General features: G+C 37.3%; 1 protein-coding gene across 1 annotated transcript in view; it reads right to left on the bottom strand.

Annotated features, from left to right (window-relative positions):
• ADGRG6 (adhesion G protein-coupled receptor G6) overlaps positions 1–25,260 on the bottom strand; it is a 104,718-nt gene that overhangs the window by 32,005 nt on the left and 47,453 nt on the right. Inside the window, exons 4-9 of the mRNA XM_065732931.1 lie at positions 24,538–25,158; positions 19,777–19,845; positions 16,598–16,681; positions 9,493–9,578; positions 7,489–7,541; positions 7,348–7,407 (exon numbers count right to left, since the gene is read on the bottom strand). Of these exons, the coding sequence (XP_065589003.1) occupies positions 7,348–7,407; positions 7,489–7,541; positions 9,493–9,578; positions 16,598–16,681; positions 19,777–19,845; positions 24,538–25,158 (973 nt within the window). The remainder of the gene's footprint in view (positions 1–7,347; positions 7,408–7,488; positions 7,542–9,492; positions 9,579–16,597; positions 16,682–19,776; positions 19,846–24,537; positions 25,159–25,260) is intronic.

The following is a 25,260-nucleotide window of genomic DNA, read 5'->3' on the forward strand; positions in this document are numbered from 1 at the left end:
AGACCTTCCTGGTGTGTGAGCAGTTCCTGGCAGCCTGGGAAGTGGCAGCACTGCCAGCACACATACAGTGAGCAGTGCATGCACCGAACAAAGCTTCTTTCACTGGGGGGCCCCAAAGCCAGGAAGCAGCAGTGAGCTGCTGGGTCTGGAATGCTTCTTGAAGAATAGGAGACAAAATCGGCAGGGATGCTGAACAGGAGCAGGTTGGTAGGGATTTCTGCAACCCCTTCTTAGACAGACTGGTGCCAGAAAGCTGTCTCCAAATGACATCCCAGAGCTGTGCTTTCTGGAGATGTCTAGTGTGGTACAGGGCAAAATTACAGCTTGTTGTACAGATGTTGCTGTGCAATAACAGAGTTAATCTTTTTAATCTTTCTATCAGAACTCATTTTGAAAACTGCTTCTTAGATACTTCTGCAGAATCTTCATTGCTGAAATTGTATTAAAAAAGCTGGCATTATAAATTAAAAAAAAAAGTCAATCTAGGGGAAAAAGAAAGGCAAAGCCCAAGCCTCACAAAGCCTTCAAAAGTCACAAGTATGAGCTAAATACTCCACACATTTCACTATTGCAGGTGTGACCCACAAGTAAAGAATTGTATATGTTACTTGTAATTTGATTTGTTTTCTTTTGAGCATCTGTACTCTTTTTTTCTTTCTTATCATATCCTACAGTTTTACTTCTAACACTTCACTGAAGAACAAGAAAAAAAATTCCAGCTATTTCTAGCCAGGTTGCTCTTGCCCTGCTCCCAGATATATGAAGTTCCTCTTAATGTTCCTTTAGCCTTGACAGTGGTTAGCACATGGCAAAAGACTCAGCAGGGTGGATATGCAGACTTTTGCTGTATATGTCAGATACAATATGAGGCACCTGTTTATTATGGCATTTATTTTTAGCAAAGCATGGAAATTGCCTACAGGACTGCCAATACTTACAGCCCTCCAATGCTTCAGCACCAGAGTCTCTTGGAACTTATCCATCTTTCCTAAAAGACTCTGGCTTCACTCATGTATTCCCTTTACTTCAGAAGAAGAAAACTTAATATTACTGATGCCACTCCCTACCTCAGCACTGGCTGCGAAGCAGAAGTTGTAAGTGAAGAGTCACCACTACTACTATGCTGCTTATTGCGGTACTCCCAGCAAAACAAAATGATATTTAGTACCTGTAACTGCACAAAAGGATACACAAAACAGAAGGGATAACTATAGATGAGATAGAGCTGGTTAGAGTTCTCTTGAACAGTTATGGGGATAACGATAGATGAGGTAGGACTGTCTACAGTTGTCTTGAGTGATTACAGGGAAAAGCATTGATTATGAAGCATTGATAAAAATAATCTGTTAGACCATTATGTTATTTGTTTTCTGCAAAACTTGTAGAGCATAAGTCAAGTATACTAAGAGCCTGTTCCATATTACTATGAAAACGAATTCTACAAACTTTTCAGAATGACTCATTGCTTCTCAAAGTAAGTAAATACCTACTAACTTGACAGCTGATGCAATACAAAGCTGAATCCTTATTTCCACTTTCATCACACTTGGAGCCCAGAAAGAAAACATTTTAATAGTGAAGAAAAAAATCCTCGATTTGTGGAACAACAGATCCAAACTTAAATAACTGGCAATACGTGCAATGCTGCCACGCTGCCCTGGTGCCAGGAGATTTTACACAGCCAACATTAGTTTTTCTATTGAGTGCCATATAATTGCAGATGGATTCTTGTAGCAGCAATCAATAAGAAATTATATCACCCACAGTGATTTATACTGCTAGTATTATTGCTGCCAATATAAAAGAATGTGGGCTGTGACGTGGGGAAACAAAATGGAGTTCCTTTTCTCTGCTTCTCTTGTCTTTGAGTGTCAGCTGGAGCAATAAGGAGAGCCAGGAAGCCCAGAGTCTCTCCTGCTTTGCCCTGGCCTGCTGAGCTAAGCAGAGAGGAGTCAGCTGACACTGCAGCCACACTGGGGGCATGGGGATGCTGAAGATGGGACTCACACTGCCGCTGCTCTGGATACAAAGGCAGCTTTCTTCTCAGGAAGTGTGACTCAGAGCTATTCCAGGACAGTGTGCCTACACATGGGCAGAGCTCTCACTGCTGCATGGTGTGAGGAGCCTGAAGTGAGGATTAGCAACTAACCATGTGAGCTGCACAGCACAGGCTGTGGTGTACCCGCTGGTAATTAGCAGCGCGTGTCTCTTCCCTCATTTAGGTCCACCAGACGGTATGAAATAACTGTGGCTCTCAAACTGTTCAAAAAAATCACTACTAATTTGTTTTGCTGTTAACATTCCTTGATTTAAAGTGTAAAATGAATAATTATTAATGCATTTAAAGTACTCAGTAAATCTGAACTACTCCTGGAAGTGGAATTTTTCCCAAATACCCAATCATGTTGGAGAAAAAAAAATTAGATATTAACATTAAATTCTTTACAAATCTTGCTGCTATTTTGGCTTTGAAGTAGTGATGAGTGGATATAATTCAAGACTGGGAGCACAGGTAGGTCCCACTTCTAAGCACCGCCAACTACTTAGTATTAACTAGACATCCAGCGAAGAAAGCTGACTCTGGTGTAAGTTACTCAGTGAAGACTCAGTAATACATACAGTAGATGAGATGCTAGAAAATATGCAGAATGAGAGATAAAGAAATACAAGAAGTTTGCTAATGAAATCCATAACGGGGTCTGCCAAAGCTTTCCTCTCAGAAATATTGAGCTCAGTTCTGCAACCAAAAAACTACAGCACAAGCATAGGGAAGTTAGAAGTATTCTACAAAAGCATCTCTATTGTCAATACTTGAGGTGATAGCACTAAAAAGTTCAGAATTTAAAATATGAGAAAATTTGTTATGAAGACCTCTCTTTACGAGGCACTGTAGCAGAAAGGCAAAGAGAGAGGGCTGGAATGCCTCTTGATTCTACAGTTGGTCTTGGCTGAAATGAGTTCTGATTATGTTTGAACTATGTTCCAGAACAACAAAGGAAATCCCTGTTCACTGTCAAAAATGCAATCCAGTACTTTCCTGAAAAATGATTTCTGACAGTGTCAGGCATGTAGGAAACCCAAGTGAAGTCAGTGGAAAGATGATGGAAGTCAGTAGAAGCTGAATCAAAATGAGGCAGTTTCAGCAGGAGACAAAGGAGGAATCATTTTTCCCCTTGGGTGGAATACCTGAATTCCTCTATCTGCTATAAAGGCTTTCTTTACAGGTCCCTGACAAAAGATGCCAGCTGGGCACTTTGCAGAAACACGTGGGTTCAGTTGGAAACACCAAAGTTAAAGTCCAAGGAAGCAGAAGTGGACCACTACCAAGCTGCTCCTAAAACTTTATTGGTAGAAACCAGAAAGACTTAAGAATAGGCACTACAGATGTGTTCATTTAGAATAGCACTATTATTTACTAGTAAATAATCTGGAATTATTACAAAGAACACAAAAGCCTAATATTTGTTTATTTAACCTTATTCAATGAAGATCCTTAGGACTATAAAAGCAAAATTACGTTGCTCTGACGTTGCTAACACTTGTCTAAAACTATTATACAACCTAATTAGCTTAAACTTTATCTAGAGTGTTGAACTTTCCATTAACAACATGGCAGCCAGGAACACAGCATGCAGAATCCTGAATCTGCCTTACTGACACTGGTGGCAAAACTCCCAGAGACTTCAAAAAAGCAGGACTAGGCACAGGCAACTCAGACTTCCTGCTTTCCTCTTTATTTTCATTTCTAAGAGAAGAGATTTCTTTTAAGTTTTGTATTCTTTAAACAAATTGCAAGCACTGTGGTTTTTTATTTGGATGAGTTGTTTAACAGTAGTAACATCAGTGTTGTTTCATATAGAAATTAAAAATGGGAAATAGGCCGAAGTTATGGCAATTGAGTAGCGGAAGCTACAGAAAACACAATTTGTGTATTAAATAGATAAAGGTTTATAAATGAGTTGGGGCCACAGTTCACAAAACTGCTTGCAAAAGGAAAGAAGGAGAAGCAGGGGAGCTGAGCTGCTTAGTAAGCATCGGTTCTGCCGAGGTAGCCCAATTATTAGCCATCTGACTACACCTAGGATAAGTAGGACCCATCTGAGAAACTCAGCAGCAGTTACATAAGAGTCTGACATCAATGCAGTGTCATAAAAGGCAAATAATTAATGAGAGAAGAAAACACATTTATTTATCTACATAACAAACACAAATTGGTATCACATTCAAAGGTCTGTGCAACATCACAGGGGATACACAGTTATGCTCATACCCCATTTACATCTTTCTATTTTATTTTGAAGAGCTGCCATCTCATTAAGAGACAGCAGCAGTATGAATAGAAGAAGAAAATAAAGTCACAAACAAAAGTTCAGCTGTGACTGTAATTTTGCCTATTACTGTAGTTAATAATCTACCAAAGTGCTAGTTTAATACATGGCTGTCATCTAATGATCTTATGGTTTTAAAGGTGCTGATGATAATGTGCATTTTTGAACTTGGCACTCTATTTGTTTCTCACCAACATCTATGATAACACATACTAAGCACACTGTCCTCTAAAACTCTGCAGCTCAAAGAATTCAACAATGAAAGAATAACAATCCATTTCCATATTTTTGTTTTGTTTTGCTCTTCTCCAAAATGCAGTACAATTCAAAATATTTTTGGAAAACACTTAGTTTTAACTTGCCAACAAAAGCCAGCTTCTTACCTCCCACTAGCAGCTTCTATTTCTCCTCTGAATCTTTTTCTCTAATGAGTATTCCTTTTTCACTTGCAAGAAAGGGTGGGGTGACTGATAAAAGCAGTTTGCTGATAAGACAGCATGTTTAGTAAATAAGGGTTGAAACAATGAAAAACTGATGGAAAAGTTTGGGCAAGTTTACTGTGCAGTTGTTTTTTAACTGTTGTACTGAATACTAATCCAAAAGGTAAAAGGAAAAGATAACATCTGAATGATGAGAATTCAAATTAATGTAAAGAGAGGGAAAACTTCTCCAACAGAAGTCTGAAGAACTATGGTAGTGCCATATAAGGAGGAAGACTATTCCCTTGTGCAAAATTTAGAGATGATGAGAGTTTAGTGAGTTGGACTAACATGGTTACTTCTGTAAAATATAAAGTTCCTGATAGTTCTGGGTTGTGTCTAAAGTTTTAACTGTTGATTGAAATAATATTCAGATGAAGATGATGGAGAACAGAATAAGCAATACTTGAAAACCAAGGGAAACACTGGAGTGTGTAAAACTGTGAGGGATTTATTCTTGACTCTAACAGAAATAAGAAAAAATGTTGGGCAAATATTTATAGAAATAATTTATAGGAATATTTCATAGAAACAGTTTGAAATTACACTCAGAGTAAGTTACACATGAGTACTCAGCTATAGCATTTCAGTGGATCTAGTGAGACTAGTTAGTATACTAATTAGACTAGTAAGAAAAAAATACTCCTTCCATTGTGGATTAAAAACTTCCCAACCATCATTTGCTAACTTATTACACCCCAAATTGTTACTCTGATGTGTTGTAGGATTTGCTTAGAATCTTACCCAGGAGAAACTCAAGAAAACAGAAACTTTAACAAAGCACGATGAAACAATATTCAGGAGAAAGTTAAAAAAAAAAAAAAAAGGAATTTACTTTTTGGATATTCATAAATGCAGATGGGTTTCTCATTAGCCCAGGCCATCCTTGAAAAACTTCATGAGATATTAGTAACACATAATACAATTGTCTCTGAATTTATAACACGTATCTATGGCACTTTATGGCTCACAGATGGTAAGCAAAGTAGGTAGGAAGAGGGTTACCTCACATAACAGGAATACATTATTGAAAGCAGTCTAGTACAGTAACTATAGCGCTGTAGACCAATAATGAAAAACACCTTGCTAAAGAAAATGAGGTAAACTCAATGGCTCTGGTTTGTGGCCACAGAACCACACATTGTCATAAATACTGACATACAGACATAGATATATATGAGACATACACTGTCAGGCAGAGAACTGACACAGTTGGCATGTTTGAATATGGAGTCATTTCTCCCCTTTAACCATATATTTTAATAGACCAGGAAAAAGAAACAAAATCCAGAGGGCAGAGTGATGGTATAGCGCCAGGAGAGGAAACCAGATGTTCAGTCTGCATGAGAACAGATGCTGACAAGCTGGACTGCAAATCTCATAAAACACTCACCAATAAGGTTGGGAAAAGCTTTACGTTCCCCTGTAGCCTGGGATTGTTCGTGAGACCTGATGCATGGTCTGAACTTCAAAGGTTTTGCTGGCATAACTGTATCATTTGAAAGTGTGAAAAAAAACCCACAGCCACATCACTACACTCTACCATAAATGCAGTTCAAGCTGCAAAATAGCCCTTTCAGAGTCTAGGTTTACACTACACCAGCTAAATGTTTTTTGCCAATAAGAGCTGTCTTTCTGCTGTGGGTATGTGGGAAGGAGATAGTACCATTTATAAATCCTTTAAAGCCTAGGTAAACCCTGTAGAAAACTGGAAGCATTGGTAACTACTTCCTGATGGTAAACTGCAAATAGAGGACTATCTCTAAGCTGAAAAAGCTCAACTTTACCACAGCAGTTCACAAGAGTTAGCACCTGAAGATTATGCAGGACTTTTGCCTATGCTGCAAAAAGATATGTCCCATACCCTCTTCTTCCCCCTCCCTCCAAAGTCTCATTATGTTTTGGTTTCCTCTCTTTAAATTGGTGCTAGGAGTCACTCCCTGTCCATCTGTCCCTCAGAAATCAGTGTACTGCTTTCAAAGAAATCCCCTGAGTCCCAGTTTTCAGGAGGTGTGACCCATCTAACTGGCTGCCTTTGAGGCCATCCCAACTCTAGTGCCTCAGAGACCAGCAGAAGTCAGGAAATGAGAGCATATGGTAAATAGTTTAACACACACTACTTTGGCTTTCAAATCTAGCATGATTTTTCAGTTTTGCATCTAGTAAGATGTGTATTTACTCAAAAGGCTCTGGTTAAAGAGAATAAATGCAGTGCCAGTGGACAGATACCAATGTACCAGTAGCTTCTGAAGAAAGTGCATTCTGTCATACCACAAATATATCTATATGACAGAACTCAATTTTGTGGTGGATGAAACCTGAACTCTGGAAAATGATCTTTTACAGCTCAAAGAAGCTCAGCGGGTTTAAAACAAACATGATAATCAGTGTGAGGTTTCTGAGCACACCCAGAGAACTCAGGTCTCCAGCAGTCATATATTTACAGACTAGTGGCATATACCTAATAATAGGCCATAAAGCCATACCTCTTGTAGTATTAACTATTGACTCTATAAATAAAAATTCTATAAAGATGTTACCGTTTACTATCGATGCTTCTTTTTTCTCTTACTGCCTCTTTTATGGTACCAGGTTGGATGCTATGAAGAAAATAAACATTAATTAGGGTGGGTTAATTCTCTAAAAGGAATGTGGCATAAACATCTTCTCCCTTCATTTACCTGATATTGACCACATATACAGTGTAATTCCAGTTCTGGAAAGTATGGTTTAGCTGAAAAACAGGAAAGCATTGATCACAGAAATGGCATGTTAATAGAACATTTTCTTGTTTAAAACAGAATTTCACCTCTCTTTCCCTTGAGAAATTCCCTTCAGTTCTTCAAAGCAAAGAGAACACACTCCCATCACAGTGTGATTGTTAAATTATATTTACAATTGGTAATGACAAATGTATTAGCTTCTTATACCAAGAGAAGGAAATCTATGAGGTCATGACAGTGAATAGTGACTGCACAGGATGATGAACTTTATTCCCTCTCCATCATCTTAAATTTACAGAAACACTTTAATTAGAAAAAATTTACTGACAAAATTACAGGGCCAATATTCACCTAAATAAAAGTCTACCGCCTTATGATAACCTCTATTTCAGACTTTTCTACAGCTTATTCACTGTTGGCAATGGCTGCTCAGTTTTTCCCTCTGGAGAGCCATTTGCATGTTCTGCCAGAGCCAAGTGACACCTTTATAGATTCTTTGGCTCAGGCACTGACATACTTTGCTTGGCTACTGCTTCTAAGGGAGCAAACTTAGCTGGTGTGGATGACTGCATCTTTGGTTTATAGAGGACTATAGATGGTTACTCTTCTCTAGATTCTGAAAGCTGAAATCCTCCAGGTTTATTCAAGAAAAATAAAGAATAAATGCCATTTATTTATGACATCACATTTTCATGTGAATAGTTGGTAGAAAGACAGTTTGCAGAATGTGTGCCATTACGTGAATTGTCAACAAAGAACAGAGAATATTTCTATTCAGACAGAACAGATTTTCACATGTAAGAACTTCAATAATCCTACATTTGAAGGGATTGATAAGAAGCTTATTTCTGCCAAAATGGGCTGAAAATCTAAAACTACTAGAAATCTGAACAGCTGATCCATGGGAGAAAACTTCTAATGCAGTGAATTGGAAAAGTGCACTGCCTCACACAAATGAACGCTGTGTGTTTATTCTTATCCCTGTCAGGGTCCTGCAATTGGGTTGGGGCAAACCCATGCACAAATATAGGATGGGTAGAGGATGGCTTGAGAGTAGACCCGAGGAGAAGGATTTGGGTGGGTCAACAAGAGCCAGCAATCTATGCTTGCAACCCAGAAGGCCAACTGCATCCTGCGTGGCATCAAGAGAAGAGTGGCCAGGCAGTCAAGGAAGGTAATCTTCTGCCCCTCTACTCCGCTCTCATGAGATCCCAGCAGCAGTACTGAGTCCAGTTCTGGGAACCCCAACACAAGAATTACATTGAGCTGTTGGAGTGGGTCCAGAGGAGAGCCATTAACACAGAGACTTGAGCACCTCCCCTAGGGGAACAGGCTGAGAGCTTTTCAGCCTAGAGAAGGCTCTGGAGGGTCCTTATAGCAGCCTTCTAGTACCTGAAGGCAGCCTACAGAAAAGCTGGGGAGGGAATTTTTATCAGGGCTTATAGCAACAGTTTGAGGGTGAATGTCTTTAAACTGGAAGAGGGTAGATTTAGACTAGATATTAGGAAGAAATTCTTTACTGTGTGGGTGGTGAGACACTGGAACAGGTTGCGTGGAGAGGTTGTAGATGTCCCCCACCCTGGAGGCACTCAAGTCCAGGCTGGGGGGGGCTTTGAGGTACCTGATCTAGTGGGAAGTGTCCCTGCCTATAACAGGAGGGTTGGAACTAGATCATCTTCAATGTCCCTTCCAACCCAAACCATTCTATGATTCTTCCACTATATATCTTCAAAACCACATTAATATTTGGAGATACAATTTGTGTAGTGACATACTCAGAAATGTATATTGTTTAGTGAAAAATTTTGATTTCCACATACCTTCAAAAATCTCAGCTATTATCTCTTGTTCTTAAGATGCTGGCTGGTATAGTGGAAACATTTCAAAATTCTAACCATAGTGACTGAACTCCCAAACTAGACCCAAATTAATTACTGAATTAAGAAAGAAAACTTTACTTACCCATTCTGCAACCACATCATGTACTTTTGACTCTGAGTTGGAATTGTAACTAAAGACAGTTATAGATATCCTGTAGAATAGCCCACCTGTTCATTAAAAACAGCATTATAATTTCAGAAAGTGACCAAATTTGCTTTTTCAATAACATGATACTCTAGTGTCATGATGAAGATTGGACCAAATCCCATGTGCAAGGACACCTCATGCTATGGTTGATAACACGTGAGTCTGGAGTGAGCAAGCCCTGCAAGCTTGCTTGGTACCAATCTCACTAGTTGTCAATTTCAACAGGAATTCCCTCCCTCCATATTTATAGAGACACATGAAGTATAACATGGAAACTCAGAACTAATGCATCTATAAATAGTATTCTGCATATGCTTTAATTGCAGCAAGATCGTGAAAGTATCAGGAATTTTAAAATAAACAGAATGATTGAAATCTGTAACATGGAAAATTCCTGCACTTGGTCATACTGTTATAATCCAGAAACAACCACCGCAAACTTGACCAAAAAACAGTTAAAAGTCGCAAGATCACTGGGAACAAAATTAGGAGAGAGAAGCACTCCAATTATTTTATTTTATCAGCACATCCTTTACTCTCAGGCCTGGTAATGGCCAGACAGTAGAAGAACTCATATTAACTTTGTAAAACTGGCAGCTGAACAAGCCATCTTTCAACCTGAAAATGTGCAACACTTGGCCTAGAAAAATCTCATATTCATTAAGGTTGTTTTGAACTGACACCAGGTAAATATAAATTCTCTTTAAGTTCATGAGCTGGTACACAACATTTTGTCACAAAAGTCTAATCTAATAAATGTTACATCTTATGATTTTGCTCTGTGTTAATCACTTTTACTTTACATGTGGTAACAAAATTATCATACAGCTACTAAAAATTGCTATCCATTCTTGATGGAGAATATGTCCCAGGATTTGGGGGGGTTGAGAAGTTCTACATCAATTCACAGGTATATGCTCATGTGGCATTATTTAGTATTACTATTTAGGGCTATTACCAAATGAGGTTGTAACTCTGAGGTTGTAACTCTCTTAACAGAGACATGTTTTTAGAGAAATCTTATGCAACTACTACTGAGGCACTACACAGGACAGAGCAGGACCTGAAGACGATTACAGTGAAATTCCTTACTACCTCTTGACTGGAAAGAAAATGGTTTTCTATGTCAAAATATAAAAAAAAAAAAAAGACTTTTTATTCTAGCTTTATACATACAGAGGAAATGTCATCATTTTACAGCTTCTTAGGTAATCATTTTACAAGAGCTTAAAATAAAATTCTCTGAAGTATCTTACTATACTCCAGTTTGATTGTACATATTGGTTGCTATTCTATTCGTGAGCTACCTTGGGTATAGTTCCCTCTCTTCAAGATGGAATTGATCATATTTTCAGTGTTATAAATACAAAAATTCCCTGAGATAAAGTGATAAAGAATCATTTTCTTATAGGAAGATGGTTTGCCAGTTACCTTCTTTGGTAAGTGATATGAATTTGCTTGTTTTTTGATTGATTACCATTTTTTTTCCTCCATTAAATCAAACATTCAAATTTAGTGTGTACTTCAGGAGAAAAAAACAACAACTGTGTCCCTTGTTATTATTACTGTGATAGTTTCACTTAAAAAAAGAAAAAAATATAAGTCTTCTGGACCGTCGGCAAATTGAAAACTCTTCAAATTAAGAGAGAATCCCATTTTTATGTATATATCTTTGTATATACATATATTTAATTTTGTATTTATAATGTACCTCCTATGTGTTGTATAGATACATGCACATAGAAAACGTACATTATGTATCATATATATAATTATAGTCTCATTTGAATAATTATATATGTGGACAAAATCACCTTAATATAGCAATATGCAAAGTACTTTTGAAATCAAACTTGGTATCTACAAACAATAATCAACAGCTTCAAGATCTCCACCAGATGGTGAACAAAAGCATATTTTAATGAAGTGAAAAAGAAAAAGAACAAAGAACTAATCTACACTTTAAAACACTCTCAGGAGACTGCTGTCACAGATAGTGAAAATTAAACATTATTTCTCACTCCAAATTAAACAGTGGAAATCCCATCTCAAAATACTAAATGAAAAAAAATATTTGTATGGGCAGAAAATTGATGAAAAGTAGCCAAAGATAATTTGAAAAAAAAAGAGGAAAAAGAAGCTGGAAAAACAGTTCACCCACACCCAACCCCAACTACAAACAATTTAATGATCAATGAAATACCATAAGTTTCATTTCTGTCAGTTTTCTTTAGGAAATAAAATACCCCAAAGGATATGAATATTGTAAGTAAAAAACATTCATGATATTTCAAATAATGAAGTGTCATAAAAATGCAACTCAATCTCTATTTTCACAGTCTATTCACAAACTATTCTCACAGTCTCATGAGAGTTGATTTAGAGAAGGATACATAAATTAGAAATCACATGTTAATGATGTTTACTATCACCAAAATGTTACAAATTCCCTTCTACTGTAATTAAAATACTATTCTAAAATCTAAAGAAATGAAATTCAGCTACTGCTATATTCAGTCTACCAACTGAATAATAGGGTTTTTTTGTTTGTTTTTGTTTTTTCTACATCTAACTTAATAGCTTGACATACTGCAGTTGATCTCTGGTCGGCACAGGCAGCCCAGCTCAGTGAAGGTACAAGATAAAAGGACTGTGGGAGAGCTAGTAAATTGATTCAGTAGTGGGTAAAGGCTGGTATTGTGACTTGTCCCAGATGATAAATTATTTAAGGAATGAACATGTGACAAAACTGATGACTGATGGTACATTACAGGAGAGACTTGCATTTGGGAATGCATGTAAGAGTCATGGATTGCTGCTCCAGGTGTCATTAGAGAATGGCTCAGTACAGCCTCTGTGTGCTGAATAGGAGTTCCACTGCGTGAAGATGATAAATGCATCCCATCATTAGTTACTGCAGTTCTTGATGATACCAGAAAGGAAGATAAGGGTCCATAATCAATATATTCAAAATCCAAGACATGAGAGCTAACAACTTTCAGTGAAGACATTCCTTTTCCATGTTTGCTGAAGGATCCATACACCTTGCCTTCTGAGTCCTGATCTGAAAATCTTGATTTGTTAGTTGATGTCAGAACAGCAGAATTCCTTTTTTCTTTATCATCACTAATAATTTCTTGTTCTACTGCCCTTGGAGAGTATCTAATAGTGTCCTCTTGATTTTCAGTGGAGATTTTTCCACCTAAGTGTGCTAGAAGACTTCTTGGTATCTCTGTAGTTGGCAAGCTTAATTCCATTACATCCCACCCAGGGGTCAGGCTTGGAGAAATAGTATCAAGATGGTTCTGTAGACTCTGTGGGAGTTGAGGTGTGGAGTAGCTATTGGGAGGTACAGTGACTGTGAATTCTGAGTCTGAATGAAGAGGCTGCCTCGATTCCAAAGACAATGTTGTTACAAATAAGTCAGAATTCATTGAACCATTTCTTATAAGAAACCCTGCATCTATTTGAACATCGGTTCTTGCATTATCAACATAATTTGTTACAACATCGTTCTCCAAAACACTTTCAAACTGCAATAATCCAAGTATTCTTGTACTGTTTATCAAACTATTAACCAGTGTATTGACCAAGCAAACAGTTTGGCTGCCCTCTGAACATGAAGGCTGGATTCCTGAATGTGTTGTAAGGCCAGAAGCAAGCTGATGCCTATTGTTTAGGACAGTCACATTGTTTCTATCATTTACTACATCAGTTCCATCTCGCATATGTAAACTATGATAAAGCATTAATTTTTCCACAGAGCTTGCAAGCATCTTGTCAAAGGGACTTATCTGTACAGAGTGTTGATGCAAAGGTGCTTCAAGAGAAGGGAAGAGAAAATAAAAATGTAACTCATCATTGGAAGATATGGTTAGATTTGCAAAGTTCACTGATGACTGCAACTGTGATATTGTCTTGTCATGGCTTTCTGAAATTCTCCTTGAAAGACCTGGATTAAATAAACTGAAGATTTGTCTTTCAGAAGACATTGCATGGTTAAAGAAATTCATTTCTTCAGCTCTGTGATCTAAAAATCTAACTGTAGAATCTTGCTCTGAGATACTGTTGGACTTAGCAGGTGAGCTAATGGATGGTAACTTTTCTGTTGGGTTAGAAAGCAATTTATTGAACGAGGTTAACCGATTTTCTGACTCCCCAGAAAACACTGGGGAGTCATGATAGGTATGATAGGAAAATGTCCAGAGACTCGATGTCAAAGAAGGGGAAATATCTAAATATTTTGTTGGATAATGTAAATAACCTGGCTTCCAGGAGATACCGACTCTGTTAATACTCTCAGGCTCTAACATAGAAAAACCTGACTCTTCATTTTTACTATGGAATGCATCTAGATTGTTCTCCAGTACCACCTTTCTGAGGGTCTCACTTGGCTTCTTTTGAATATATGCTGAATGTTTTAAATAATCAGACCAGTACTCAGTATTAGAGATAAATATGCTGTCACTTTCCAAAGACCTGTGCATCAGTGATGGCTGATAAACTGGCAGTGTTGCTACAACATGCTTAAATGCTGAGTTAGTCCACCTTGTTCCTACCGGAAGCGCTGACATTAGTTGTTCTCCACTGTATACTGTCACAGAACTTGTCAGCTGACTGCTAGGCTTTTCTGTATATGTTTTCTGCATGTTAAAAGAAGTTGTTGGCTCTGCATGCAGCATGTCCACAGAGGTTAATTTTGTAATATTTCCTGAGTAATGCTCCTTAACGTACACAGATGTTGTAAATTGAAATTCACTGTTTGCTGCTAACATGGAAAAATATTTCTTACTACTTATGCCTTCTGTAATTTCTGGGTAAACATTTTGAGGTGCAAAATCTAGCAAATCTAGTCTACTTTTTTGCAACAATGGCTTCTCCTTTGGTGATATAGATACGCTAGAAAGAGAATGGTATTTCTCTTCTTTAATGTCAGAGGTGATATGATGATGAAATACAGTCTCACTCCAACTGTCAGGCTTCAAGACATTGTTCATGTGCAAGAAATTGGGTGTGTTGTAGGAGGATGAAATCCACAGGGTTTCTTCTCTGTGTTCATAAGCAGTGTTTCTGCTAATGGGAACATGGAATGCTGACTCAGAGTCAGCATAACGCAGCCCATCTGCCAGAGTCTGTGCTTCCTCTGCAATAAGACTTCTGTTTTGAAGAAGAGGAACTGCTGCATTCACAGAATGATCTGCAACATCATCTGCTGCATCATAAGTGCCATCAGATGAAACTCTAGAATCATTCAGAATATTTTCATTTGGTAACTGATTCATCACAGTATTATCTAGGTCAATATTTTCTGTAAAAGCAGCCAAGGTATCATTGCTAGTCTCCTCAGAGGCAGATGATGTGGACACAGTTGGACGAAATAAGCTGTATGTGTTTTTCCTCTCCAGATTCTCATCTGCTGAGCTTTTACTGAAACGGGGAGGCCTTTGTTTCACTGGCCAAATAATTGGGGTTGAGATAATTCCTATGGTTTTGACCCCTTCTATCCTAGACTCTTGCTGCCTCTGAGGTCGTGAATGGGAGGATTCAGGTGAATTTCTCTTCATTCTGAAGATAACTGTAGCAGGAAGTCCGATTTCCTGCAAGTCTGTGTAGTAAGCCGCAAAGTTAGAGAATTAAAGAAAATATGTGCAACTTAACTTTCTGTTCTTGGCTGTTTGTTCTGGGTCTAAAAACCAACTTACCATCAGGAATTATTCCAGTTACCTGAGTGAAAGTTTAATGTGCTTCTACATCAAATGAATTTGGCCTACTTTTCTCAGTTTTTCTGCTTTCTCTTGGTAGTTTCAAAGTCAAATAAAGGATAACTTGTCTAGTTTTCGTTCACACTAACATTATCAAGGTATTCAGTTCCTTCGGTAGCTAGGAAAATGAAAGTCGAATGCTCACAGTGAACATGGAGTGAGTGGCTTCACAAAAGAAAAAAGGCACAATTTGTAAGTAAGTTTCAAGATTTTTCTTTTACTTCTAAGTAAAAGACTTACTGCTTACTAAATCTAAACAGAATGAGTTCAGATAAATTCCTTCACAGTGTCTATTATACTGCCTGACTGCCAATATATAAGGAGTGATTTGCCAAGAGAAAAAGAACTCTGAGAATGCTAAGTCCTACAGTAACAACTGATACATTTGGGGGGGAAAAAAAAGAAAAAAACCCAACAAATAAAGAAACAAAAGCATTTCTTCCCCTCCCCCAGCCAAAACCAGATACTGATTTACTTCTGGGGTGCACACAAAATCTTTAGTAAAGAGATCTATGAGCCTCATCTGAAAATTGCAGAAGACTATTTCTGCATTCTTATTAATGTTTAACAACTTCCTTTAGCAAAATAATTTTAGAAGCTCCTCAGAAAATGATGTTCTGTCTCTAGGAGACAGTGATATCATCGATTTGAGAAAATCTCAAAAGAAATCCTTGTTTTTTTCCTGTGCTAATAATAGAATCATTTACTATCTTATTTTTCCCTTAATCTTTCTAAATGAAAAGTAAATTATATCTGATACTGTCAACATTTTCCCTAGTAGAGTCTGATCCAGGTCTTCTTTAAGTCAGTGGAAAGATTCCTGTTGACTCAGTGGAAGTGGCTTTGCTCCATAGGAATGATTCCACTTGGCTCCCCTATGTTACCAGTGAGGAATAGAGAGTCCCAGCATACTACCACACTGGCAGCATAAGCCACTCAATGTCTGATTATACAGAATTAAAGCATTTCAGAAGCACAGATCTTTACAGCCCCTTTTAAATGTACTTTTCCCTTCCCTTATTCTTTGCATGGGTAAATACAATGGATGGTGCAAAGGAACAAGGTAAACATGATACAGATAAACACTGAGTTTGGTTCTGTTCTCATACTATTCGTACAAGGGCAAGTCTAATGAAACTACTCCGATTTATTGCAGTGTAAATGAAATCAGAGCTGAGACATGACCCTTGACATTGCACTATGAAAAACACATCTTAAAATACAATAAATTTTCTCTAGAGACAGTACAAGGAAAAATGTAACACAGGATTTCTTACCATTGTTTGGCTTATCGGTTCTATTAGTATCAGGCATGTTAGTGGTGACAGTGGGTGGTGTAGGAGTAGTAGCATTTACAGTAGCTGGTAATAAAGATGAGAAAGAGGTGAACTTGAATGAAATATGAATGTTAATGAGGTAAGACAAAACGGGAACAATGCATGACAATGTAAATTGAAACCATTCACACACAATGCCATATATGTTAAACACTCTCTCTTCTGTACAAAGTGATGAATGGACATGAACTGAGATCCTAGTCCTGCAGTCTTCACTTTCACTGACCTCAGTGGGAGTTTTGCCAGTGGGAGGGTTGCAAGATCAGTCCCATATGACTTTCACAAATTCTAAATTCTCTTATGAGAGCATCAGATCCAAACAGCTGTGCAAAGACCAGAAAACAGATCTTACAAGCTCAGTGATGAGTGTACTTGGAATATTTACTTGTGAAAAAAATAGTTGTCTCTACTCAGGGTCTGAAGATGATGAACAAATGTGAAACTAAAACACCCATGTAAGTTTCTAATTAACTCAATTGAACTCTGTAATGAAAAGAATTTAAATCAGACTTGGAATAATTTGAGTGGAATATATATTTTCAAAGCTTCATGTAGGATCTTAGCTGTACTGTTCCCACTGACACTAACAGGAGTCATCCCACACAATACTGGAAAATGTTTCCCAGGAGAACTAGCTAGAACAATTTTCACATTCAGAGTAAGGAGCCAAAACTGAAATTTTCCCTCACTGAAGACTGGGAGGGTATACACTCTAGAGGAAAAAAGTACTTCAAAGATCAGACCACTATATTTTTGAATAGTTTGGAAAAATAATTTTTCTAATAGCTCCCAGGAATGTAAATCCTCTCACTGACAGATTTCTTCTTTCCCAGAACTCTTTCCACAACATGGAGACTCGTGCAGCATACTATCACAATGTTATACATCTGCAGATTTTGAGAAAGAACTAACTTGGAAAGTTTAGACATCATATTTTAAGTAAGAAATTGCACTTATGATTTTTGTTAGGTTGTTTTAATCAACATTTTGATTATGAAAGTCATAACTTAGGTCTTTGCTGAGGGAGTAGGTTCATGTTCAGGTTTCAGTGGAACAAGAAATTTGAGGAAAGAAAAGGAAGGCTGCAGTAAACAGGAGTTCAAGCTGGGAAAGTGAGCATATAAAGTCACAATCTATAATATAAAAAAGTTCTTCTTGCATGTAATTTTAAGGCTATATTGGCTGAAAAACAAGTTTCAAATAATTTCAAATAAGCTCCTTAGTGATTTTGTCTTCCAGCCAACACTGTTAAAAGATAGATCTTCCAATGAATGAAAATACTTGCTAAGCATAATGAAGAAAACAGCCCTGTCATCAGACCATATATGACACAGTCTGGTGATATTGCACAACACAGAACAAACAAACAAATGAAAAAGGAATCCGAAGTAGCATCTCAGCTTAAAGTAAGTCTACAGTGCTGAAAGAAATACACAGACAAACATGCTATTATGATTTTACATTATTAGGAAAATGATGATGATGATGGTGATGATGATAATGAACAACAGGAATCCCATTCGCCACTTTCAAAGTAACAAATGTAGAATGCCAGTGACACTTGATCAAGCACATTTCAGAGAAGGGAACAGTGTTACCCTGGTTATAGGTACTCATATTGTTTTCCAAAATATAAAAATATAAAGGAGGAAAGCCGGGAAGGGAATATCTTTTGTTAGAAGTAGTGTCTTCTGCCTAAGAAGTTAATAAAGCTGAAAAAAAGAGTGAAGCTTTCAGGAAAACATGAAGTTTTTGTCTGAAAAGTGTGTCTATTTCTACAGCCCAATTAGCCAACCTAATGAGAGATATTCTCTCTCCTTTCATGTCATGCCATTTTGGTAGGACAAATCTTTCAGAGTTCTTCCAAAAGAACAGATAAACATCTTTATACAGTGGCAATAATACCTCTTTGATAGAAAAAGAATAAGACTGAATAAATTACACTGTCACATTTACATGAAGTATTTGGGTATGAGTTTTTGTAACATACTGTGTTTTGTGAGACAGATGCCTGAAAACTGCTGTTTCAAATCTGATTATGGACACAAGTGGCATGGCATTTCACTTTCCCTATGGAGACCTCCATATGATCCAACACCCTGAGCTGAATCTACCTTTGAAATATCTGGGATAAGTACACTGGTGACTATTACAGATCTCTTACTGGCTTCCCAAGAGAAGTGCATTTTCCTTTCTATCTTCAAATTAAATCTGTTTTACTTGCACAGAAAAAGCTCCAAATCTTTTTGTGTGTTCTCTACTGTCTCTATCTTTCAACACTCAGCTTGAAAAGTATTGCAGAGCTTGACATTATACTTGATGCAGCCTCTGTAGTGATTAAAATCCCACATATCACCTCAATTGCAGGCCTGTGTTCAGGAATGTATTGTGTAAATGGGTTGATCTTGTTCATGTGCTCATCTCTATTGAAATTCAGCCTCTAAACATTAAAGACAAGAATGAAAGAAAGTGGAGAGATTTGACTGTACCTCCATATGCAATAATTCAAACATTATGAAAGTTTTTAGGGTTCATCTCTTCCTTGAATTCAACTGAGCTGATCTTTCAAAAGATCCAACAAATTTTTATATGTGGTGATTTTGACACTTAAATCATCACTAAGTGTTGAAACAAGTATTTTATTAACACTTGCTGCTGCACTTTGAAGTCTGAGGTTAACTTTTTTCCCGCTAATCTCAAACTATTTAGCCTCAAAATAGTCTACTGGAAAAGTTCGAATGCTTATCAGATGCTTTGTTCATATGTGATCATTTTTTTATTTACAGATACACCTAATTCTTATTCTATTTTACATTTTACTGTGAAAATATGCAAGAGGAAAAGAGACAGACAGAGAATGAAAGCAGTCAATTAACTCAGTTTATTTGTAATAGGGACAATTTGGAAAACTTATTAAGGGAATGATCAAATTTTCTCCACACGACATCCACACACTTGATGTGATTAAAAAATTCTTCTCATTGCTAGTTCTCATTGCAGTTCAATTTTTTAGAAACAGATAAACTAAAAAAGAAGAAATAGAATAAAACGAACAAAAAAATCAAGGAAAATAAAGATTTAGCAAAGATGAAACTGTGAAAATGACCTGAGCTTCTTACCTTGGCAAAGGCTTCCTAGGTTTGCACAACTTGTTGGTTCAATTGAAGAGGAAGGAATTAGGTATGAGCCTTTAGAAAGAGAAAGTCAAATAGTTAGACAGGTTTGGCTACTGGGCATAAAATCAACATATATCTTGCAGTAACACAGTTCTCTCCCTAGTTTCTCTCACTAACAAAACTGGTAATGCCATTTGCCTATAAGACTTAAGTATTTTCATCTTTTGTTGCTGCTGAGGGATCCAAAGAACCCTCACTGACTTTCAAGCCATAGTCACTGATATATCCTCCCCTGGCTTTCTCATACTCTTCCCAGCTGTAGTTAAATAACAGCCCATTAAATGAATGTGTACTCTGAAACAGCAATATGTATAGAGGTCAGCATGTCTGTAGAATTTATGGCATCTTCACAAGCAACAAAACATGTGCCTTGGAGACACATCCATCCTGTTTTGCAGCACAGGTTACCCACCGCACAGTTCTGAGTAATCTGCCTGTGGCAAACACCAGCCAGATAAAAGGTGATTAAACTTGTTACTGTGCCCAGGGTGTAGGCATGATTAATATTCTGGTATGCATGATTTATAAGTGGATAATGTATGTCTGTGTCTCTGCTGAATTATTCATCATTACATGCACATAATCCGAAGATCTATATACAAAAATGGGGAATGTAAGAATGGCAAGAGGAAAAGAGCCAGTGAAACTGCATTAATTACACTGTGTGTTTCAGCGGGTCAGCTGCAGATACAGCTGCTACTGCGCATTATGCTGAAAATAATGGAGCCATACAGCATGGCATAATCTGAACCTACAGGGAGTGTTGCCCTTTTGGCTTTCATTTTACCACTTCAGAATCATATTGACTCAGTGAGTTTCACTCAAGAAACACCGTATCCTTCCACTAAATTAAAGAGCCACCACCCACCAGCTCGTAAAGATAGCTGAGAAAATATTTCCTGTGATGGAAGAACAGATGAAGTGTGGGGCCTCAGTGCAGAAGTTAAGACATGCCTCAGATAACATTACAAATATTGCCAACAGAAAACGGGAGAATTTAAAAAGTGATTCTCTACAAAGATTAAAGCTCTGTAGCTTTGTGTAGGGTTTTTGTTTCTTTGTTTGGGGGGAAGGAGGATGCATTTGTATTTTTTTGTTTTGTTTTGTGGAGGGATTTGTTGGTTTCTTTTTTAATAGATTGAGTGATTATATTAAGACAAATTTACTTCCTTTCAACTTCAAGAAGCATGTTCTAAGTGAACATAATATATCCTGCATGAGATTTTTTCCCAACTTATATTTTCTAACATTAAACACTCAACACCAAAACCTGCTATGAGGAACCACCTCTTGGTTCCGTACCAGGGAAAAATGACTTGAATGATGGCAGAAAATCTGTAGACTTGAAAGAACTTGAGTCAGAATACTATATTTCTTTAAAGAGGAATATGTTCAGTCAATATATTAAATGAGCTTTTTAAATGTTTTATCAGGCTGAACTCTGGCCAGACTAGACTTTCACTCAGTGATCACCAAAGAAGTATAATGGTCTGGCTACAAACAGATACTTGGCATTAACTCCCTTAATAAATGCAGTAGCGTGATCAGTAATGTGAACAGCAGACATAGCCCTACATTACATACAATTTGTGTGGTAAATCTCACCAACTTTAGATGTGTAAAACTCAGATATCCGTACCTGCTTGTCATGCCAAATTTTCCTTATAGTCAGAGGGAATAAACAAGCACTCCTATAGCATAAAACTTCTGACTTAACTGACACCTACCTGATGAACTGACTTGAGAACAGCCTTTTTTTCTCCATAATTCAAAAACAGTTCTGAGTGTATTTAGCTCAGCCTTAAACACCTATCCTTCAGCTGCCTAAGGCAGACAGATCCCACCCCAAGTTAAATTTAACAGCGAAATCAAGAGCTTTGATTTGGGAACAAAGGACTTAAGTAAAGTATACAATGCAGAAATTGCACAAGTAGACATACAGCCAAGCTAGCCTTAAAATGAACAGGTCATATGCTGCACTAGCTGTAGCCACTGCAGGCTCCAAAATCATTACAAGAAATTGTCTAAATACTCCTGAGTTCTTCTACACTGAGCTCTGCACTGATGCTGTTACAGCACTCCTGCTACCTAAACTATTTATTTTAAAATTAGTTTGTCTACTCAAGCTGTGTACATATACCTTTAAATGCAAGCCCTGCAAAGGTAGAGCAATAAAAACAGAACTCTGTCAAGCTTTCCAGAAACATCCCAGTAAGATTGTGCAGCTGTGAAAACATTAGTCTAAGGAATAAGCTAGGAGAAGGTAAATTTATGAAAAGATTATCGAGAACAGTCGGTGTTTTTATCTTCCGTAAGCCTACTTGTAGAAGCTTTATCTGAAGAATGATGAAAATAATATCCTTTGAAAAATCTAAACACTGTCCAGGCACAAATATGTTGAGATCACTGATAAATGCTGAGGCTGTAGTGTGTTTTGTTTGTTTGGACTGGTTTGGGATTTTTTTTGTTTGTTTGTTTTTCTGTTATGAGCAGTTCCTGGGAAAGCATTACTGGTGCTTGAAGAAAACTCTTTTCTGCATAAATCCTTCCACTGCAGCTAAATGAAGTCTAATCTGTTAATCTCACCAATGTCAGTGGTTTATTCATGGCTGATAGTCCGATGCATCAACCCCTCTGTTAAAGGGTGGTTTTACAATGAAGTCTTTTATTCAAGATGATGAAGGGAAGAAAATTCTAACAATTTCATCTCTGAGATTAGTAACAGTTTCGGAAACTGCATCGCACCCAGTTTACATTTAGGATGTACTTTTAGGACATACTTTTTTTTTTTTTGTAGGGAAGCCTATATCATAGTGAGCTATTTTATATCCTTGAAACAGACTGGTTACTAAGTTCTTTCACCCTGGTTAGTTACAGGAAGTAAAAATTATTATATACAGATGCACTCAAAGTGAACATGGAAAATAAGGCCTACACTTTTGCAAATGTGAGAAAGCTCATACACACTTTCTAAAATAATATTCTGCTGAAAGGAAACCACTGAACAATGACATCCCCAAAAATAAAGTTGTGATGTGGAGTGTTTCTGTGAGTACTGCTATGACGCGACACTAATGTCACAGGACTGTGTTTAATAGAAAAAGGGACAAGATCCATACACCAGTCAAAATCAGATAAGACTGCAGTATTTACAGTCATCTTGGAATGTAATTTAGTGAAAGTGTTATAGCCTTCATGGATAACGGTTTAGGAGAAGTAAGATTTTGGGAGAAATTACTTTCTCTCAGATCTTTACTTTCTGTTTGTATGGGCAGAAAAGCATCTATTTTCAGAACAACTTCATCAGCTAAGATCAGTGTTGAGACTGCCTTTACATTGTCCTGGTAGGCAACTACAAACATGCTGAGAACTGACTTAGTGAATCCATCTGGTTCATATTTTGGTTTCAGTAAACTAAAGCAAGTAAGATGCAATACACAGGCAACCTTTATCCCTTATGAGCTAATAGATACAGAAACTAGCAAGTCTTAATTATGGTAGGTATTGTTTTAAGCTACAAATTCCTAGACTGCTGACAAGTGCTCCATTAGGAGACACTGACACTATTTAAACTATATTTAAACTAATAAGTACTGAGGTGCAGAGGACAACCTTAGATATAAAGAGACCTCACATACTTCAGAAACAATATTTGTAATTCTTGACTCTGATATATATGCTTTTTTTATATATATAAACAAATGAATATTTGCTACAATAGAAGGTCTTAAACCACATCAACAAGGAGTTCCATAGCAGTAGATTTTCAATAGCATTGTATATTCATGTATAAGCTACTGCTGGCCATGGCTCCAATTTCACCCTATGCATTTTAAAATTATCCATATATCTCTGATCTGTTTCCTTCTTTAAAAAAAAAAAAATACGTCTCCAAACTGACATAGATTTTTCAGTTTCAATTATTCTTTCTTTTAAAAAATGTTCCTGGAGAAAACTGACAAACAGCTATAATAACATATACATACATAAAAGTTATATCTAGTAATAAGAATAAGGTGGCTGAGACACAGGATGAGAATAGGTTGAACAAAGCATGAAAATTTGCTTTCTGATGTAACCTACTGGAAGATGGCAGTAACTGCCAGTTTAAAGAGGGGCAGACAATATATTATCAGGAAGATAAGAATGAATGATTTTGATCTAAAATGCTTCCTTCCCATCTATCTCCTCTAATGAAATCTTTTTTTTTTTTTTTGTACTTGTCTGTTTTTGATGCATTAGAGTTTTGCTACTGCTTTTACTGGTTCTCTGCACACAGAGCTCAATGCTAACAGGTTCTTCTAGCTAATGAAAACACAAAAGGGTAAGTACAAAAACATTTACTTAATGGTTAGTTAACACACTTTTATTCTCTCTGGAGACTGATGGTTACAGGTACTTTCCTGTGATCCTCATTTCATGTGTGTATAATGCTAGTAAACAAATCACTGGGTAAGAACATAGATTTGTAGATTTTTTCAAGCTGCATCCTAGGGGATTTTTCTTTTCCTCACAGAGAATCAACTTCATGTCCTTTCAAAGACTCTGTGTACTGTAAGAGTTGAACTAAAGTTGAAGAAAGACAAGACCTACCTGTTTTTCTTTCAGAGGAGCTTTCATTTTTCTTGCTAGGATATTTTCAGCATAATGCAAGAGTGTGTGGGGGGGAGAATAAGCAAAAAAGATTTGGCAAGGCATACTTACCACAACTCAAATTGTTTTCTGCTTTCAGTGCTGAAGTTGGAATACTCCAGAATTCATTTTCCCAGTCTACAATGTTTCCTTTCACATCGCAGCTGAGGTTGGCCAGTGTTTGAGCATTCATGGTGAAATTCCAGAGGCGGAAGTTGTAAATGTCCCCATTTAGAGAGCTCACTTCATTGCTGTTAGAGCCCAGCACAAGCCTCCCATTTCCAGGGATAACTTTGCCAAACATATCCGGACAGTACGTATTATGATAGGTGCTTTTGGCATAAACACCTATAGCTCCTGAGAAGCTATCCCCTATGACACAAAGCTGTTCAAATGTTCCTGTGAAGAACTCCACATTTCGAGGCAATGCATTGTCAAGCATGCACTGTGTGTCTGAAATAGACAGAAAATGGCCTTTTGTGGTCTTCCCGAAGCTGAAGAACTCTTTTGACGATGCATCAGTGTAGGAGAAAATCTTCCAGTCATCATTGTCATCACTGCTGCTCTTGGTTGCTTCAAAGCATAGAGTGAACTGGCTCAGCTCTGGAACCAAGACTGTTTCTGCCACAGATACAGCATCAACATCAGGATCCTGGGGAATGATGACCTTCTGATTCCTCAGAGACACAGCAACTAGGGGAGTAGATAAATTAATTAACTGAAAAGTATTCTCATATAAAAATAAAGGCAGACTGGCAGCAGTTTAGCTATGGTTTTCTTTCTTTTTTTTTTTTT

The sequence above is a fragment of the Cyrtonyx montezumae genome, unplaced genomic scaffold (assembly GCF_038088225.1).
Source record: "Cyrtonyx montezumae isolate F1298 unplaced genomic scaffold, pur_monq_1.0 scaffold_0, whole genome shotgun sequence".
In the NCBI taxonomy this organism is placed as follows: Eukaryota; Metazoa; Chordata; class Aves; order Galliformes; family Odontophoridae; genus Cyrtonyx; species Cyrtonyx montezumae.